The sequence below is a fragment of the Meleagris gallopavo genome, chromosome 12 (genome assembly GCF_000146605.3).
Source record: "Meleagris gallopavo isolate NT-WF06-2002-E0010 breed Aviagen turkey brand Nicholas breeding stock chromosome 12, Turkey_5.1, whole genome shotgun sequence".
NCBI classification, from domain to species: Eukaryota; Metazoa; Chordata; class Aves; order Galliformes; family Phasianidae; genus Meleagris; species Meleagris gallopavo.
Window position 1 is genome coordinate 7,542,051 of NC_015022.2, and position 21,387 is coordinate 7,563,437.

Sequence of the window (21,387 nt, forward strand, 5' to 3'; positions counted from 1 at the left end):
TTTATCTCAGTTATATATAGCCCTTTTCTCTAAGAGAGTGCTTTAACACCTTGCAATCTTTGGAGGCAGTAATTCTCTGAGGAATTGTTGCACCGTGGAGATTTGTGTATTAGTTACTGCATGCAACGTGTAATTGTCATTGCAAAAGCAGCAAGTGAATGTGTGATGGTGGTGATTTCACCTTGATGGGTAGCTGAACTGTGCCCCGTGGCTCACTCACGTCCACTCCTCAATGGAATAGGGGAGAAAATACAACGGGAAAGGTCTCAAGGGTTGAGATAAGGACAGGGACATGGCTCACCAATTATCGTCATGGGCAAAACAGAGTGAGCATAACAGAGATTCATGTAATTTATTGGCAACTACTACTGTGGCCATGAGATAATAAAAGCAAACTGAAAACACCTTCACCCGCTTCCATCCTCCCCTACCTCCCACTGAGCAGTGAAGGGGAACAGGGGCAGCAGGCAGTTTGTAACACTTCTCTGCTGCTCCTTCCTTCTCATTCTGCTCCCCTTCTCCATAGGTCCTTCCCACGGGATGCTGTCCTTCCCCAGCAGATCCTGTGTGGCCCATAGGCCACAGCTTGTCAAGCCCTGCTCTCTAACATGGGTCTGTACCATGTGTACATGTTCTTCTGGAACAGTGTGGTCCAGCAAGGATCCCCACAGGCAGCAGCTCCCCCAGACCTCATGCTCCAACGTGGGCTCCTCTCCACGGGCTGCAGCTCCAGCCCAGGACCTGCTCCTGCAGAGGCTCTCCATGGTCTGAGTTCTCCTTCAGAGCTCATCCACTGCTGCATGTGGAGCTCTGCTCTGTTTGGTGTCCATAGGCTTCAAGGCAACAGCCTGCTAGTGTGTGCATCCTGACAATTTGCATCACCAGGGCACTATAGCATCAATTGTAAATAAGTTCCCATCTCTGTCTTTTCATCAGCATGATGCATTCTTCCCTGCAGTCTGTGCAATGCTGTCTTAAATGCAGTTGCTTTTGCTCATAGCTGCTGTTGTCTCCAGAGGTTCAGAGGGGCTGAGTACTCAGGCCTGTCTCCAGGGCTATGGACAGGCTCATCAGTGCTGCTCTGGTCTCTGAAGCACTGAGTTCCCTGCATGTTACCAGGAGCTGTTCTACAACTCTTCTGTGTAACCCTTCTATCTGAACGAGAGGCAGTAGCTTTGATTTTGGTGGAAATTTTTTTATTTCATTCTCTACAGTTGATTTCTGGCCAGGTCAACCCACAACTCCTCCGAGCTACTTGGACAGTCTGCTGGCACTCTTGGCTAAATTTCGTTGTGCCAGTGAAGCTGCACTGCTATTGAATATGCAAAAGCAATCTAGAAGTTAGTCTTTTGGGTGGTATTATTAAAGTTGAGTGTACATTGAATACATTCATGTTGTTTAGCATTAAATAGGAGAGATACATTCCTGAATGAAATTCTTTCTTCTTCATAACATAAATCAAGTGGCCAGTGCTGTGGAGGCAGCTCTACGCTTGGTGAGATGTTACATTATACACATTAGGTTCTGAAGGCCACTTTAAAGCCTCTGCTTGCTTCCTTCTAATCAGTGAGCCATTACAAGCTTTTATCTTTTGTTTTCAGCACTCCTTCAGCACAGAGTTCTCATTACACAAGTAGCTTCTCTGTACCTTAACACACCCAGTGGTGACCTTGGGGACAATTAGACTTTCTCTCCAAGATCAGTAGCAAATTAATTTGATATAAATACACAAGCAGCATTAGTGTTAGAACTGTGTGAGCTCCCTCAAGGAGCTGTGAAACTTCTCTATTTTCATCAATTTCTTGAAACTTTGAGTAGTTTCCTAAGAGTTAGTGCTTATGCTAGGGAAATGGGTCAGTGGGAAGACCTGAAATGCCTGCGAGAGCAGATCAGTAGTTTGGGTTTGGGCTGAGTTAATTTGTTAGCACTTTGTTAGGGAATCATGGCTTTAACTCCAGGATTTAGTACATTAAGCTGAAACATACACCAATATCTGAAGGAACAGAGAATCATCTGCCTGTTAAAACATTTGTTACTACATCTCTTCTTATTCTCATCTGTGGGAAGGAAAACACTAGTAAGTGCTACCAGGTTTTCCTTTGCATCCTCAATGCAGAGTTACCTGTCTTGACAACAAAGGGAGCACATCCAGGAATGGGAAGGTAATGATGTAGGCATCCACAAGAATTCCTAAAAGCAGATAGTGCAGAATTTGTAGTCATCGCAAGGGCAGTGAGGCTGGTTGCAGACCAGCTTATGAATATACATAACGATCTGTTTATGGTAAATGGCAGCCTTTCCAAACCTATATGTACTTAAATAGCCCTGCAAAACCTCACATTGCTCCTCTGATAAGACGTAACTGTTTCTGTGACTAGGGCAGAGAGCCAAAGCCACTTTGTATTTATCAGATATGCTTCCTGTTCAGGGACATACTGAGTGAAAGAACACAAAGCCTTTCCCAGCCAGGTCACAACTGCTTATGAATTCAGATCATCCTCTGAAGTGCTTTCTGCTTCTATAAGAACAGAAGAAACGTTAGAGCTGTTGGCACAGGGGTTTAATGGTAAACCATTTCCAGTTAGTAATTAATGTTACTGAGAGATGTGTCAGAACAATAATACACACAGTGCCTATCAGTGCAGCTCCTGGGAGATGGCTGCTGGGGCTGGTTCCATATTGGTTGTGGTACTTGCTCCATCCAAGTCTGAGAGACTATCACCAATGGATTGCATGAAGGCTAGAGTATCACTGCTCTAGACTAACACACTTTCACTATATGATGTATGTCTTTCTCAGAACTCCAAAGGAGGCTGAGGGACTTCTGTTGTTTTTCTATCAGTTACCCACATTGAGTTATGCTGGATACTGCATCAAAGCTTTTCAAAAAGATGAAATTTGGCAGGTTTAGCTTTGTATGCTTAAAAAAAACAATTAGCTGGATTTGTGTCTAATTGCTGAGACTGAATGTTAGGAAATGGTTCTGCATGAAGAGACTGGCTGGGCACTGGAGCGTGCTCCTTAGGGAAGCAGTCACAGCATCAAGCCTGCTGGGGGTTCAAGGAGTGTTTGGGTGATGCTCTCAGAAAGATGATTGGATTTTGGGTGGTTCTGTCTGAAGCCAGGAGTTAGTGATCCTTGTGGATCCCTTCCATCTCACGTTACTCTATGATTCCATGATTCTATACCATATGAATTGAATTGGTTATTTAAGTTGGCTGTTTTTTCTACTTGCTTACAGGTTGCATGGCCGGTACCATGAAATGGCACCAAACGTTGTGCCCATGGACTATACAAAGGATCCTGATGTTAAACTACCTATGCAGCTTATAATAAACATGCCTGAGCTAAAGGTAAGGCTTCTCATTGCTTACAAACTGCACCTTGTTAGCTCTGTAAATTGTCTGCCAGAGGTTTTGCAAAGTAAGTTTGGTGCCTTGAAGCAGTGTGGCAACCAAGGTGTTTCCTTTGCTGTTACTGTTCTAGGGCATAGCCAGGTACAGAAATGGGAAAATATTTAGGTGGATGTTTCTCTTGCATAGATAGTTGGAATAGAATGTAAAGGAAATGAGGAGGAAATAAAACTAAATTTTATACTCTTTCCACTTTGTATATAGTGTCCTTTAGAAGCTAGTGGGCTTTGACGGGGTTGTTTTGGTAATGACTCCCTTAACAGCACTGCTTAGTTGAGGAATATGAGTATGTACTTTTCTGTTGTTTAAATAGTTACAGGAATGAAACCTATGATGTGATAGGAACAGGCTGTTCCTAGAATTTATAAAATGTTTCTTTCATCAACTGGTAGAGAGCTGTGCAGCTTTTGAACTCCCAAAGCTATGCAGCTCCTAAGGCTAAACAGTCCAGCTCTGGGTTAGTTTCTTACCAGCTGTTTGCATCGTCTGTGTCCTTGACACACTCAGTGTCCTTGACTGCCAGGGGTATCAGTGCAGTTCTGTCCTCTGCAGCTTACAAAGCTGACCCTCCTAGCTCATCTCTAACGAAATGAATGACATTTAATAAATCACGTAGGTACTGGAGTTTAAACAAAAATTATGCTTTGTCCATTATGCTGCTCTGTGTGAAGTAGAAACAGGATAGTTAGTAGGGTAATTCTAGGTTTGTTTATTAACGAGATGTTAACTGCAGCAACAGCATAAACCATTTGATTCCGACGTTGTGTGTGCAAATATGTTGAAATATCTATTAAAGACCCTAAGTTATGTGCCTGTGTAGTTAATGAAGAAGAAAGTGCATCCGGAAAAGTAATTACGGACTTTGAAAATAGATGGTATAAAGATCTTGCTGAAATGTTCTTTTCAGTTCATCAATGCGTAAAATATCTTATTGAGCATTAACTGTTCAGATCTCATACAAATATTTCATGTAAATTTTATTTTATATAACACAAATGTTTGCTTGTTTTTTTTTTTTTCTTATACAAATAAAGAAATCAGGCAAATCTGGAGAAATCCACAGTACTTTGCAAAGGTGCCCTGTGTTTTACTTACCTCAAACTGAATCCCAAGTGGAGATAGCAATACCAATTTCTAAGCTGATTATCCAGAATTAGATTGTTTAAAACATAATTAGACATCTAAATCAGTAGCCTGAGGTAAGTTCTAGCACAAGCAGGCTTAAGGGCCCATAGGTTCTGTGATGATGCATATTAAATAGATAATGGAGATAAAAGTTGGGAATTACAAGGCTTTCTCTAAGCCTTCTTTTTCCTCATAGGTTCAGCTGAATAATAAAAGCAGGTGAACAAAAAGAGAACAATTATGTACTACTTTTCAAAAGGACAAGGAGATATTTCATGAAGTTATCAGATAGATGGCTGATACAGCACATGAAAATATCGAGGAACTCGTTACCACGAGACATTCTGGAGACATCATGAATGTCATCAGAAATGATTTAAGTGCTTTTATAGAGCAGAATTCCACAGTTGCTGATAAGTTTTATGATTTGTATGTGATCTCCAACTCCAGAAGTCCCCCAAATATCCATTGCACTCACCTTTTTGAAAATACTTCCCCTATCTGCTATGGTTCCCAGTTAGAATTAGGCTGGTGATCTAGATGAACTGATAATTATGATAGTTGCTGTGTTCTACTTTTTTTTTTCCCCTTAGAGGCAATCCATAGACCAGATGAATTTATTTTTAATGTCCCTATGAGATTTGTCTGAGATTATTTAATTAAAAGGACTTATTCTTAGCAATAAGCAAGAGCCAATTATATGATGCTTACCAGCTAGGTCAAAATGAAGATTATTTTTGTTGAAATAGGATTATTTACTGAAATGCGGACATGTTGGATGGGCAGACATATATAAAAGTGCAAATTAGTATACAGTATCACAAGTAACTAATGATCTTACCTATATGAATGTAAAGTAAGTGGATTTGTCAGTACCTGGCAGGATAAAATAGCCTGTGCTTCACATCACTGTGGGAGTATCTTGATTGTATTAAGCCAGCTAGTATTTTTGCTTATACATGCATATTGCATTTTTATCTTTGTAATTAAAATCCATCTTTCTTAAGGGGTTTTGATTCACTCATCCACTGTTGCAAGTAGTTTTCTCTCTCTTTAGCAGGTCATGTCTTATTCGCTGCTTTAGTGTCTTAGGTGTTTGTACTGGTGCTTCTGATGTGGAAGATCACTGTTTCTGAAGTTTTATTTTATTATTGAGCCTGAATCTCTAGGATATTGGTAATGCAATATGAACTGCTCTGGCTCGGTTATGAAGCCCTTAACTGCCAGCTGGCCTGTATTTGCTTTGTGAGAAATCAAGACAGGCTGATTTCAGCCTTCAGTTCAGAAAAGACAGTGAATAGTGATAATCACACATGTGGTTTTATTTGCTTTAATGCTGTAGGATCAGACACTTAGGAAACTGTTGATTCTATGAAAACATTAACTACTATTTTTACAGGACAGCAGAATGCTTAAACTGAGATATAAAATGTAAGTTTCGTTTTGAACCATAATTAGATTTTCACATACAAGAGCGTATCTTGCTGCCATAGCAAACATAGGTGGTAAAGGGAGCAGATTAAAGAAGTGTATTTAAAGTGGATCAAAATTGATCTTCTTGCACCCCTTCAAGTCCGTGAAGCTTTCTTATCCAGCTTTAGAATACATCATGAGGGAAATTGAACTTGATTCTATGACAGCAACAGGACAAAATTTGCTGTCAAATTTAATAATTCTCTCCCAAATCTCAAGAGACATGGAAGACTTTAGAAATATTGCTGATTAACCACTCATTTCAGGAACAGAGTTTGTAAGAGTTCATAGTGAGCTTGTTTCCAGTAAAATAACAGTCAAATGAAGATAGTAGATCTTACTTCCCTCCCCTGCCCCACCACGTCTTTCATAATATTATCAGTACAGGATTTTAAAATGCCAGCAGGGTTATCAGCCATAAACCTGGACCAGCTGTGGTCACTACGAATTTTACTACTTCCTATACAGATGAGGAGAAAGAAGTCTTTCATGCAGAGTTCATTTTCCAAGCAATGTGGTTATTTACTGCAGTTAATATGGAAAAAAAAAGTCCTTAACCTTTCCAACTTTTCCAGACTGTTAAACAAATTGTTAGTGTTGGTTCTTGAGTAAGTTCTCATCAAGACAAAGATTAAACTGATATTTGAATCTCAAAATAGAAACAAACAAACTAAATGTCTATTGAATTTTAATAAAATTAGTGCTAATTTCAATGCACCTGGCTTTTTTCATATGCACATTACACTTCTAGTTACTGGCAATGTTCAGCTCAATACCACTGCAGATTCTGACAAATGGATAGAATCAATAATGCACTTTTCTAAATTAGATTCTGCTAGTATAAAGAAACATCTTTACTTCATGCATTAATGTTTTGAGCCAGGGTGAATTTAAATATGATACCTGTGTTTCAAAGAAGAACTTACTTAAATTGGTAATGAATTTTTCACTAATTCATGGTTCTTAAGTTGAAAGTCAGGGCAAGCAATAAATAAATAAAGAAGGGGCAGATACTTTAAGTTGATTAGGTCTACCATTACACTGAAGTTAGCAGATCTAGTTTACTCCAACTGTTTCATTGTAGTCTCTGTTCTCTAATTTTGACCATTGTGGTTACGCAGGCAAATGTATCTACTAAATTAACGAGAGTATGTAAGCATATCTGAGATTGCAGCAATTAGTACTGAAAATATGTGGCAACACACTGAGCTGCTCAGTGTGAAACCATGTAGAAAGGAAAGATTGTTTCAAAACAAAACTGATTTCATTTGCCTTATCTCTGTCATTTTTTCATAGCTGGATGTAGGAATGGAGCCTGATCATAGAGGTCACATATGATCTGTGGAAGTGCACGTGTGGCCATCATCATTGTGCTGTATACATCCCTAATAGAAACTTCAAGCTGGTATCTGGTGATACAGCAGTCTTTGTGTCAAGAGTAGAGTAGGTTATAAAAGGGCTTTCTGGAGGGGAATGATTTTTGCTTCACTCACTTTACAGTCTGCTGCTTTCCATTTTTGTCTGATGCTCTGACTTCATTGATCCTCACAGGCCTTGTCATTCACTGCAGTGGTGAGTGAGGTAGTTCATAAATCCACACACGACTGAAACAGAATGAGCAGCAGGCACAGGAATCAGTCAGCAGTAAGAAAGGACACACAGGGAACAGTGAATTGGTCACCTTTCAGAATCAAAGTTTGCACCTTATTTTTTATGGGTTTGAGCATGAATGCATGCATGGTGCTTCAAAATAAAATAAAACCATTTCCTCTGATTTTAAGCAGTGCTTTGCAGACTGCTTTGTGTGTTTGGGCATCTCTGCTAGTGTCACTTGCATGGAAATCCCAAAGTGAAGTCCAGTTTATGTGGATGTAAAACAGAGAAGCATTTTGTAATGACTGCTCAGCCTCTCTGGCTTAGTTACCTTAACCTAAGGAGAATTGTTTCAGATTTATTTGCAACATCTTACTTCTAATACATAGTTTGTGCTAAAAGGATATTGTGCTTTAAATTAATTGGTCAAGCTGCAAAATGATTGCGAAATGGGTGAGGCAAGAGGACACACAGTGCTTTCATTGTGTGTGTTTTTTTCACACCTCTGATGGAAACGAGAGCAAGGTGTGAGTAACAAATGACATGGTAAGATTTGACTACAACCCCTGGCATGAGGCCAATGATAGTATTCATAGAATCATGGAATGGCCTGGTTCCAACCCTCTGCTATGTGCGGGGTCACCAACCACCAGACCAGGCTGCCCGGAGCCACATCCAGCCTGGTTTTTTTTTTGTTAGAAAACAAGTCATCATGATTTATCATATTGTATTCTAAGTCCTTACACCAGAATAGATATGATGGTGAATTAAAAATATGTAGAATACAGCTGCCTAACTAGAAAAGGCAAAGGTTAAGAAGATAGACTGCTCTTTTACAAGGATTATCTCAAGTGGCTTCAACATCAACAATTTGCAAAACAGCTGAGTTTTAGCTGTAATAGTTCTTCATCGTTTCTGCCTCATTTTTATTGTGAGAGGATGGAAAAAGCTTCTTAACAAGACAAATGTAGGTTTTCTGTTGTAAAAGGGTTCTTTCTTAAACAATTAGTACTTGAAGGAAGATGATCTATGAAGGAACAGTATCATTTTCCCCATTGCTCCCTCCCCCCATGACTTTTCCTTTAAATATGATGGAACCTTAATCTGTGCTCTTTAGACTAGAGGTAATGAAATTACAGAAAGGATGTGAAAAGTATCTGTGAAGGTAAACTAATACTTTCCATTGTGTAAACTACAGATATACTGCCTGAAGACACACAATATGAGAAAGTTAAAGGAAAGGAATCAATATGAGGAAAGATTTTATTTTTCATTTAGATTTTAGAGATACCATTTGGCAAAGAGTTACTTAAGAAATATGTCCAGGTCCTTTTAATTCATTGCTGGTATTTTCAAGGCCTCTAACATGTCGAGTAGATAATTCATCTTATGCAACCACAGTGTACTTAGTGAGATCATGGCTTGCACTTGGAATAAGAAGTCCTGGGTTTGATATTCACTGCTGATAGGAATATTTGCATCTGCGTAGTCCTTGTTTGTTATTCAGTGCTGCCTCTAAGATGTCAGTTTATAGCTGTTGCCATGACACAGTTCTGATGGGGTCAGTTCTGAAGAGAGTGATGCAGCTTTATAGAAATCAGAGCAATAGCATTTCTAACTTGTTGTTGTTGTACTGAGCATTCCCTAATATTTATACATTTAACAGATACATTCTTATGTATGTGCTTTGAGGAAGAAAGTGGGACGAATTGAATCCTGCTTTGTCTTGGTGATAAGCTGACCACTGAAAAATAATTGAAACAACAAAATCAATCAATTTTTCTGGAGCAACTCTCCATATCCGTATTCACAGGACAGGGGTATTTCCAAGCTCTCAAATCAGATACTCTTTTCAGTACCCACTGATGCATTTTATTTTTCATTGGCCTATTTTCTGCCTCTGGACAGTGAGTTCAGCCTCATGTTAATCTTTACCCTTTGAAGACTGTAGGAATGTTTCTTATTGTGAAGTTAGTTCTCTCTGTAAGCCATGCAGCAGAATTTTAATGTATTATTGACTGACTTAATGGTCTTTCATTTGGGACCATGACTCTGTGCTTCCTACTTCAGCTATCTTTTAAAACAACCTTAATCTTCACCGTTATCTCAGCCAGAAAGGTTGGAGTTATCTTGACATTTAGGAGTGCTGAAATCTCTGGTCTTCATGATTGTTCGGAGAAATTACGATTCTGAGTTTGATTTCTGAGAACTCTCCCACCCACAAAAGGTTGAGAGACACATCTGTGCTGTTTGCTGTTGGATGGCTGTTTGCCTTTTGGCAGGCTCCAATTGCTAACATGGAAGGGAGTCCTGGAGTGCAAACTGCGAGACTCAAGGGCATCCCATTAGCTAGTTAATGTATGTTGAGACCTATACTGCCATTAAGTTGCAATCTCCTGATGGATCAGGTATGCTCTGAGGATGTGAATAACCCTTTTAGCTTTTTTATGCAAATATCTCAAGATTATAGCCAGTAAGGCTGCCAAAATGTGCTCTTACATTTCCAGGGTGGTTTGACTTCCCAAATGTATTTAGATGTAAGACTGGCTTTTTCAAACCAGGCCTTATACCCGAATGTCTCTCAATTTCTCTGCAATTGCATCTTGCAACACACTGCAAGGAGTCATCCAATAGTGAGTCCACACATGGCCAATCACCTGAAGAAGAAAGGAATGCTGCTTTCCAGGAACTAGATGTTCTTTGAAATGTTATTTATGTGCACAGCCACAACTCACTAGCATTTGTTATGCTGATCCTTTAACAAGGATCCTTAAAAATTAAAATTGACTGAAAACGGTGTGTTGCATGTAACATGTAACTGACACATGGAGAAGGACACAGAGGCAAACTTTCATGGGCATTACTGCAGCTATGAAATCTGTGATATGACCACTTAGTATGAACAGGTACATTTACAGTGATTTTCCTGGAAAATAGCTAGAATTCTTCATTAGAACATATATCACAGAATCTAGACATTTAGATTCTACCAGGCTGTGTCCTCAAACATAACAGTCTTGTGCTATTGATTATGCTAAATGTAAAACAGCAAAGTACCTTTTTTTGGGCTATGTACTACTAATATGTACATTGGGCTATGTACTACTAATACACAGCTGTCTCTGAAGTTAAATTCAACAATGAATTTAACACATTTTAATGATGTGCAGTAGCTTAAAAAAAAAGAGCTAAAGATAATGATGTCCAATTGAAATCACAAAGGAAATTTGGAAACATAATGACTTTTGTCATACAGAGATAGCTTTTAAAATATATTTTGCTACAATCTCCAACAGTGAAAACTTTGATATGGCTCTAATCTGTCAAAAATGTCAAGTTCATAAGGGAAATGGAAAATAGAAACTGAACCTGCTCCAACCTGGACTGAAATATTCAAAGGGAATTGTAAATATAACTCATGTACCTAATGCTTCTAATTCGTTTCTACTCAGGAGAAAGGAAACCTGAAGTGGATATTTGTGAGCTCGTCCGTTTTCTCCATACGACTTCTTTTAAAATCAAACCCAATGCTGCATGCATATTAAAAGTCATGTGTGATATAGCACAACTAAAGCTGACTGCATTTATAGGAGGTCAGTATTTTGATTGGCATCTTTGACTTCAGACAGGATCTGTAGAACAGCCTTGGCCAGGCGCCCCTCTCAGTCCAGATCACGTTCATGGGTTTTATTCCCACTCAGTTGGATTGATTTATAGCTGTTTTATAGAAATAACTGTGAATTCATCTTAGTTTTTATACGGCTGTGGGAAATATGTTGTTTTGTTGCTGTAAAAGCTTTTTTTTTTTTCCAGAGCAGTGAAGCAACTTCTCTGTGCTCGCTGGCTCTTGTGTTTATGGTTTTAGGATACTGTCTTTTGAGAGTGGCTTTGTTACCAACTGCATTGGTAAGGTGCTGGAATAGGATCTTAGAATCATCTCTGAAGAGATGAAATTTAGTTTAAAATTCTAGAATTCATATTCATTTCAACCAGAGGTTGGGTATTTTTTATAGCAGTGAAAATGAAAGACCTTTCTACAAGATGCTACTAGGGATACGATTCTACATCCTTAATAAACAGGCGTGGTTTGTTTGATGGTTCATTGGTGGTTCTGCATTAAGTAGATAGATAGCTATGTTTACTTCTTAAAATGCTTTCATAAATAGTAATCATTCCTCCAGCCCTGGGTCAGGTGCTGGCAGTGGTATAAAGTCTCCATTTGTTTTACTGACTTTCTCCTTAGTTTCTTCTACTGTCATCCAGTCTGCACCTACCAGCTTCATAATGCAGGAACAGTAATTCTCTTGATTTTATCAGTATGACAGCTTGTCAGGAACCAGTTTTATGCAAATGATATTCACACTTTAGTTCCTTTATTCTAACATTTATAAAGCAGTTGCTACTCAAGAGAAATGAGGTCAACACAAGTATTGAGAAAATGAGTAACAATGGAGCTGAGAAAATCTAGGCAAGAAGCAGTACTGTGCAGCAGCATGCTTTACTGACACTTTGTGCCATAACATGCAAATGTAAATTTTTGGATGCATTTTGGAAGAAAAAAGTTATCTGCAAGAAGAGATCTTCAAACAACTAACTACTATTTATTTGCAAGGAGTATGCACATTTGCTGATATTCCAAATAGGTGCTACTGTTTTGTTTGTTTGTTTTAAGTAATAAAAAGTTTGTATTTACAGGAGAATCCCTTTAAGGAAAGAATTGTGGAATCTTTCTCGGAAGATGGAGAGGGGAGCCTCAGCTTCAACGATTTTGTGGACATGTTCTCTGTGCTCAGTGAAATGGCTCCCAGAGAGCTCAAAGCTATCTATGCCTTTAAGATCTACGGTAATGTATTGAGATACTTTTGTATGTGTTTTGTATGTGTTTGCTGAGAATAAACGTGAGAGTTGCCGGTGATCTTTTCTTTGCTTCTTTTACTATTCAGATTTTAACACAGATAACTTCATTTGTAAAGCAGACCTGGAAAAAACTCTCAATAAGCTGACCCGAGAAGAGCTAACAGCGGAAGAAATCACTCTGGTTTGTGAGAAAGTGATAGAAGAAGCTGACATGGATGGTGATGGTAAATTAGGATTTGCAGATTTTGAAAACATGATTTCCAAAGCACCGGACTTTCTCAGGTATTAAGACAAAGATTGTCACTTTGCCTATTTTCAGGTATTCTTTCTGGCTGTTGGCTGTGTAGCACAGTGTAAGAAGTATCAAGCATAAGAGAACTGAGTTTTGCTGAGGAACTTGGAGGGTAATTTCTTACTCTAACTCAGTTTAATTCTCCAGAGCCTATTCCAGTTCTGTCCTAACTTAAGACTAAGAGCTCAATGACTCAGTTATCCCCTCCTTTTTTTTCTGTATTTGTGTGAATTTTTCAGGAAAATATTTTCATCTTCTGGAAGCTCAAATATATACAGTTTTCAACCAAGGGTCCCTGTTGTATAGAAACCCATCCAGTGTGCCAGGATTTTTATGTATTTATTTTAAAACAAAATTACAGATATCATGGCTGCTTCTGGAGAGGATTGCCAAAGCTCACAGTCAAATGGACTGTCAAATAGACATAGGAAATAAGACTGAATGTTAGAACTGAGTTAAAGTAGATTAAAATTAAAATTAATCTTAATGCTAACGGTGATTAAGAACTTTGACGTGTCCTGAAGAATACAGGAGAGTTTTTTTCCTACAATAAATTAAATTTCTAAGGAAAAACATTGTGAGGCAAAGATTCTGCTGTAGAGCATGAGGTCCCTGTGGATCCTAGGAAACATCAGCACCTGAAGATTATATGCTGGAAAGTCAATGTGAGTGTCTTCTATACATTAGAAATATATCAGGCACTCCTTGACTTACCAACAAACTTACCAACAGGCACTCTTTTGGAACAAGATATATATCATCATTAGGGTGAGATTTGACTGAGTACACGTAATATTTTGTTAGCACATATTTATAGCAAAAAAACCCAAACATTTTCTGCAGACTGGCCTTCTGTACAGAAGCTGCTGGGATCAGGTAGAATTTCACTAATTCAATGAAAAGGCTGTGCTGTACCTACAGAGCTGATAGATAGCACAGATCGAATGTGAAGAATAGAAGGAAGATGTGAAGAGTCAGCAGAAGCTGTAGTTTCAGAGGTTTCCTGTGCCACGACTGATTTTACTGCAGTGTTGTAGAAGCAGTTTGCAAGCTATGATGTGAAATGATATGAAAATCTTTTTTCATCTTGGTAAAATTGTCCCTTTTGAAAGTCTTTAGCAGATGAATGGGAGAAGTACCAACCTATCCATGTCCAGAGACAGCTGTAATTTCATCTGTTTTTGCATATCTCCATTTTTTGTGCCCAATTGAATACATTCCAAACTTTAATTTCAAGGAAATGGAAGTACTTATTGATTAATACTTTCAGTTGCTCATCAGCTCTGAAAATTAGACACATTGCATTAAAGCAATGGTTGCTTTTAAGAACTGATTGCTGATGAGCAATGGGAGATGTTGGATAACTATAGTATTCAGAAACTTTGTTTTGAAGCTGTAGGCAATCAGCATTTCTGAATACTGTCTCCTAGATTACCACATTGGTGCCTAGTATGTGATTCTTCAGAAAATGTTAAGTACTTTTACAGATCTCAGATTATTTTTGTTGGCAGTAAAGAAATTCTTTATTCTCTATTCTTTACCTTTTTTCCCTACAAAAAGCCACCTCTTCACATCATAAGAGTATAAAGTTTAGAATACAAGGTAGTTAGATTTTACCTGTGGCTTTGCCACTGCTTTGACATGAGTTCTCTGCAAAACCATATGTCATACAACTCTGTCTTTTTTATTTTGTTAAATGAGTCCCGTGCCTGCCTGACTTTTGACAAACATGGAAAATTTTTATAATATGATCTATTCAAATGTAAAATCTCATTAGTGAGGAAGAATATCTTCTTTGCCTTATTGATAGGAATCTTCAAATATCTTCTTTGCCTTATTGATAGGACTCTTGAAAGGTTTTCCTTTGCATACTCCTTTTTTGGAGCATTTATTTCATTTATTTCAGTTGTACATACTTAATACATGCAGCAGGCATTAATTTTGACACCATGATCCAGGCTTGTACTTGATATGAGCTCAAGTTCACCCACTGTATGTTGACTGATTTTTTCCTCATGTCACCACTTCCTTTATTTATGATATGTTTAGGTTTAATCCCTTACAGACAACCTTTGCAAGCTTTGTGCTGTTGTCAGGCAAATGAAAATGCACTTAAGTTTGTTGCTTGATTTGTGCTGCTGATGTTGATGACTTTTTGTAGAGACTAGAAGAAAACACTACTCATTGTTGACCAGGGAAGATGGTATATGCATTTTTTACTGTTATTCTGGAAGCTTGAGTAAGTTATAAATAAGTGGTAGTTGCTAGTTCAGAAAATTTGATTTCAGTAGGTTTCAAAACTGTTATCATTTAGAAGCTGCTTGTAGTGTAATGGAAGCATTTGGACTGTGAGCTGGCATTAGCTAAGTGTTCTGTTCTACAAGACTGGTTACATTTTCCACAGGAAATTGGTTTATAAATCATCCTGGAGGTTTAAGCTTATTCGAAGGCCTGAGGGTGAAACATACTATAACAATCTGAAATGGAGCTTGAGAAGAATATGGCATTAGTAACACCTGGGAGCTGACAAACCTAGGCAGTGAAACAACATATGAAACAAAAAGATGTCATTGTAAATATGCTATTCTGAAATATGTGGGCCTTTACTCCTGTGACAGCTGATATCCCGATTCTTGTCCTGTCCAAAGCTGAAGGGACAGCAACTGTGTCTTAGGTTCTGTGCATTCTGTAAGACCTCTTCTAAAGTGCAGATGATCTAGTTCCTAGAGACTAAAATCAGAGCTAGTGACAAATTGGCAAGAGGTTATTACTGAGAAAACGGTAGCAAGAAATTACTTTTATCAGTGTTTTCTAATTAGTAAAATGCTTAATTTTCAAGCTTCAGAATGACACCCAGAAATAGAAAAATAGTCTTGGACTTAGCAAGAGAAACATCACATTTACCTGCCTAGTCTGACCTGCTTAGGAACCCGAATGCTGTGCAACAGCCTAAGTGCAATTGGGAAACATTTTGCTTTGCTGTATATCCAACAAATAAGTCAATTGACACTTGATTTAATCCAGTGCCCTCTAATCAAATAATTTCAGAAGATGGAGGTTTCTCTTCACATATGTAAATCTTCCTGAGAGCCCGAGAGAAGGCTTGCTGTGCTGCTAAGTAGTTACCAGAAATGCCTTGTCCAACCATGGATTTTAACTGTCCTGGAGAAGGAGACAATTTGCAATGTAAATGATAAATCTATATTCTGCAGTTGACATAGGAATCAGAAAATAAGCAGTCATTCTTGTTTTATTCTTTATTCTATTACACAAAGATCTGAGGTTTCCAGCCCTAGTTTCTAGCTTCAGCTCATTCTCAAAACTGAGCACAACTGAGCAGATCTGAGATCTGCACCACAAATTTTTGTCTACCTCTTTCCTGCACTAAGTCTGATTTTTTCTGAGGATGTTACCAGTATCTCATTGTACGTATATCTTGTTGTAAATAAACTCTTTTATATAAAAGAAATATTACCAGTACCTCTGAATTTCCATAATTACTCTCTTACACACAAAGAGAGGGTTATTCCAAACAACATTTTTTCTTTCTGACAGGCTAATTGAACTTTACGTGATTCAAGGAAGCATTCTGACTTAACTAAGTTTGCCATCTCAGTCTGCAACCAGAATTCAGGTCCTTTTAATTACAATATCTAATTCACAGAGCAATACTTCGCAAATAAGGACAGCACATTTGAGAAATGCTTGCAGCTCAACTGCAATAAAACATAAACACAGTCTGTAAAATGACGTTGTGAACTGAAGAGCTGAATTACTGCTGTTTGGTGCAACTGTGGATATGATACTGCTGATATGATAATGCTGAAAGACCAAAAAGTTACCTTAGTTTTGTTTTTAAAGTGGTATCACCATTCTGTATCCTCATCATTATTGCAAATTTACCAGCTGCTTGGTTTGGCCTTTTGCTAACTGAATGTGAAGTCAACACTTTGCTCTGTCAGATTCTGATTTCCTGTGTTAGATAGTCAGTGGCCTTTATTAATGTTGTGGTAGGTTGCACCAGAGCCTTAATCAGTGGCAGTTTTCTGGAAGTTTCCTCAAGTAAATATTGCACTATTGTATGTCAGAAGAAAAGTGAGAATGTTCCCATCACAGCAAAACATAAGAACATCAAAATGGTAGTAATTTTCAGGTTAAATATTAAGTCTCTTCGCTGTTAAAGTCTAGTAACTGAGATGCAGGCCTGCGGATTGATTTTTGGGTCACTGTCAAGAGTTCAACCTCTGTATGAATATTAGCATTCCTTGCATTTGGAGTAGCTTCCATAGGTAATTTCTTACACTAAGTAAAGAACTGTCCAAAAAAATATTTTTGCAGATCAAATGGTATAGCTGCATTTCAAAAGGAATGGTGTAGTTTTATTGTCAGTCCATTAATGTCTTTATCAACAACTTATAACTGAAAATTAAAAAATATCGCCCTGTCCAAATATCATAAGACTTTTGATAAAGCAAGGGTTGGAAATTATTAGATCTGCTTTCAAAATGAGAAATCCTTTAAATGCTGTCACTCCTCATCTTATTATAATTCTAATACCAATTCATTTCTTATGCTTGATCTTCCTAATTGTTAGATATTCTGTAAAAGGATGATGGTACTTTTGGGAGTAAAATTTAGTAGGTTTAGGAATGCATTTTATCATGAAATACTTCAATGTCAGTGGAAATGCACTTCAGTTTTTTTTGCTTTCTCAAATGTCCTTAGTAGGAAAGAGAACAAGAGAGCAGAGATCCCGAGTCTTTACAGAACACCTTTCTTTATGTATTGTAAGGAGAATGTTGCACGTGGTGATAAATATTTATATATCTCTTAATATTTTTGCTTCCCTTGCAGTACTTTCCACATAAGAATCTGAAGAACTGTGTGTGAGCCAGTGTTGTCAGAATGATTTGTCAGTCCAGCCTATCTGAATCTCAGGCGCTTTGGGGGCTTCTGTCCTCTTCTTGTGGCTTCTTAGAACTCAAAAAATACTGAAATGATTCTGGTCTGCAAAGAGAGAGAAGCATCATTTGATCTACAGGATATTTGCAACAGTCACATTTTTATCTTCGCTGCTGGCATTCTGGCAAAGATGGCCGATTGCTGGGTTGTGGTTACTCTTTTCCTTTTTTCTTTTTTTTTTAACAGACAGAATCAGAATGTTACTAAAAGTATTTCCACAAATTTTTTATATTTACGAATATTTAATACTGCTCTTACAAGCAAAAAAAAAAGAAAGAAAGAAAGAAAGAAAAAAGCGATTAGCTTGGGTGACTTCTCCAAGAAAAAAAAAGCATGGGCCTTAAATAATGAGATGCCTCTATCACTGTGTTGTACAGCTGGGGATCTTGCATGGAAATTATCTTATGTGGAAGAACAGCAGTCAAGATCCAATTCCCAGTGTTGAAGACAACCACATCCCGGGTTTGCCCTTCAGTCACTGAAATGGCAGTTGCTGGGTTTGGTGCTTACCTTCAACTAATATTCTATGGATTGTCACGTCCGTATGAAACTTGAAATATTTGCATTTTGTATATGATTACTGCATATGTGATTCATTTCTTCCCAAGAGAAACTTTGAAACTGTGTCCTTATTCTCAGAGGGAGTCTTGCATTTTACTCTGTGGTCTGATAACCTTGAATAGAAGAATACAATCATCTATAATCCATGAAGAAATTAAAGAAGCACAGCACTATTACTAAGGACATAAAAAGACATTTTCTATCTAAACCAGCTATGCAATCTTTCCCATAACGTGCATGAATGCAGCTCAGTATTTCTCTTCCTCTCCAGCTGGAAATCAGCTATATTTCTTCTTCTTTTTTTTTTTTTAATTCCAGTACTGTTTAGGTACTGGGGCCTGAAGACAATCACACATGTATTACTGTTCTAACAGTCAATAGAAGGGCTCTGTCACTTACATGGCTTCTGTATCAAAGTCATAACTATTAAAACTTTTGACGCATTTTGTTGTGCTTTGAGAATTTGTGGGCTGAGCACATTAACTTCCATTCTAGTCATCATTCCAATAACTGTAAACTTAGGTCTTTCAAGGCTGAAATATGTTATGCTCATTGAAATAATTGATAAAGTATAGAAATTCATCATTTTGCCATTTCTGTAGGCATGGCAACGCCCTCTGCCTTGGAACCTGTAATGGATGGTAAGCTTGAAGCTTGATTTGCAAGTATGGATGCACAGTATGCATCAAGAAACATTTATTGAGCAGTAGGGTTGGATGTTAAAAGCCTCAGTGGAAATTTTGAGTACCCGAGATATAAAAGACCAATTTGACATAAATGTAATGTTCCTATTGACAAAGGCCAGCACCATGTGAGGTTACATTGAAGGGTGTGAGAGAGGACAAGGAACTGCGGCAAAATGTAATGAAAATGATATCTGTAATAATGTTTATTTTGGACATTTCTTAGAATGAAATTAGAATGATCATATATTTAGTCAGTGGTATTTATAATATTTTACTACTTCCTCTTCCTGGTAACTGCTTAGATAAAGGACTTGGAGCCTGAAGTTCCTTTTATTTATGTATCCAAGTTAAAAGGTAACATAAATCAATCCTGATACTCAGTTCTGATTGAGTAAGAAGAGATTCAAGCCTCAATCTTCTTTATTTCAAGTAGATTAAATTAGATTAATTAGTTGATTCAAGCAGTTGGCAAGATATGGGCATTGAGAAATTATGTTAAAATTGCTGCCTCTTCATCAAAACATCAGCCTGATAACTTCCTATTTCTTTCAAGACAAGTTTAATCTTTAAATCTTTGCAAGATGTCTTTCTGTCATTTTATGATGTAGATTAGTAGTGACAAGTTGCAAGATTCGGGGTTGGGTTATTAAAAGGATCTTGATTGATTTCAGAGGTCAGTTTCCTTTGGCATCAGTGTTCTTTTTCTATATTTTAAAATTTACATTAGCCACAGTTCTTTCTTCCCTTCCTGACGCTGTGTGTCATTCCCCAATTGATTAATTCCCTATCTCCACTTAAAGGAACACCTTTGTTGCTTTGGAATGTACTCTGTGTATTTCTTAGGTCCTCCCGGACCTCAATGTCACCTAATAACAGCTGAAGAAATGCTTGGTCTTGCATTCAGATGCTTAACTCGAGCATCCATCCATGTGAACAGAGGCCCCATGAGCAAACCAAATGAGAATACTGTGAAGGAGTACACCTATCCACATGTAAGGAGAAACGTTGCAGAACACAGAAGGTACAAAGTCCTGAATGTGCTTTATCTCTGCTTTATGAAGTTTGAGTTGGACTTTAAAAATGAAAGAACCCATTTCACGTGGCAAAAAAGCTTTTAGAAGTGACTGGGTATTTCCATTTCTGCCTTCAAAAATGGACAAAGAGCAATTATCCAAAGCCCCTATGAAACCAGGTAGTGTGTTGTTATCTCTAGCTGATACACACACAAAGCATTTTATGGGCAAAAGGGATCTGGTGGAAGCGAGTAAATCAACATCTAAAAGCAAGTCACTTAGTAACAGGCTTTCATTCCACATTGTTTTAAAGGAATGCCATCAGATGAGATTCACAATGGCAGCCTGCAGGTTGCAGTCTCACCTCTGTTACTTCCATATTTATTTTCAACAACTTGATTGACTTCAGGGGAACTGACTCGCACGTCTGTAAATGGATCTGCGTGGAGGGAAGCAATAGCTCTTTTGCCGCAGTTCCTTGTCCTCTCTCACACCCTTCGATGTAACCTCACACGGTGCTGGCCTTTGTCAATAGGAACAGCCGCGTCGGACCTCCTGCCGTGTCCCCGCTGTCCGTGAGCATTTGCTCGCACTGCGGCTGCACTTGTGCCGCACTACCGCCAGGCGGCGCCCTCGCAGCGCAGCCCTGTTTCACATCCGTCCGTCCCGTATTCTCCGGACTGACGGTGGCTACAGCATGTCTTAATATTGAAATGGCCGTTAAATATCGAGCAGGTATGCACTTAGCAGAGATGAGAAAAAAATATGCTTTAGAAACGTTAATAGATTCAGATAATTTTTCTTTGAGAGCAGCCCTGCAGAGAAGGACCTGGGGGTCTTGACTGATGAAAAATTTATGAGCCAGCAGTGTGCCCTTGCGGCTCGGAAAGCAAATGTATCCTGGGCTCCATCAGAAGAGGGGTGGCCAGCAGGGACAGGGAGATGATTGTCCCCCTCTACTCTGCTTTTGTGAGGCCCCATCTGGAGTACTGCTACCAGGTCTGGAGCCCCCAGTACAAGAAAAACAGGGAGCTGTTGGAGAGGGTCCAGAGGAGGCCACAAAGATGGTCAGGGGACTGGAGCACCTCCCCTATGAAGACAGGCTGAGGGAGCTGGGCTCGTTCAGCCTGGAGAAAAGAAGGCTGTAGAGTGACCTCATTGTAGCCTTCATTACCTAAAGGGAGCCTACAAACAGGAGGGGAATCAACTCTTTGGAAGGGTTGATAACTGCGGGACAAGGGGAAATGGTTTTAAATTGAGGGAGGGGAGATTTGGGTTGGATGTCAGGGGGAAGAGTGGTGAGGTGCTGGAACAGCTGCCCAGAGAGGCTGTGGATGCCCCATCCCTGGAGATGTTCAAGGCCCGGTTGGATGGGGCCCTGGGCAGCCTGGGCTGGTATTAAATGTGGAGGT

At 38.6% G+C, this 21,387-nt stretch overlaps 1 protein-coding gene across 3 annotated transcripts in view; it reads left to right on the forward strand.

Annotated features, from left to right (window-relative positions):
* The window catches only part of CIB2 (calcium and integrin binding family member 2), a 35,272-nt gene extending 16,553 nt beyond the window's left edge, over positions 1 to 18,719 (forward strand). For all 3 annotated transcript variants that reach the window (XM_031555293.1, XM_003209377.4, XM_019619436.2), the window contains 4 exons: positions 3,242 to 3,353; positions 12,300 to 12,447; positions 12,548 to 12,743; positions 17,608 to 18,719. In XM_031555293.1, coding sequence (XP_031411153.1) covers positions 3,264 to 3,353; positions 12,300 to 12,447; positions 12,548 to 12,743; positions 17,608 to 17,629 — 456 coding nt within the window. In that variant the 5' untranslated portion in view covers positions 3,242 to 3,263 and the 3' untranslated portion in view covers positions 17,630 to 18,719. The remainder of the gene's footprint in view (positions 1 to 3,241; positions 3,354 to 12,299; positions 12,448 to 12,547; positions 12,744 to 17,607) is intronic.
* Positions 18,720 to 21,387: the final 2,668 nt, after the last annotated feature.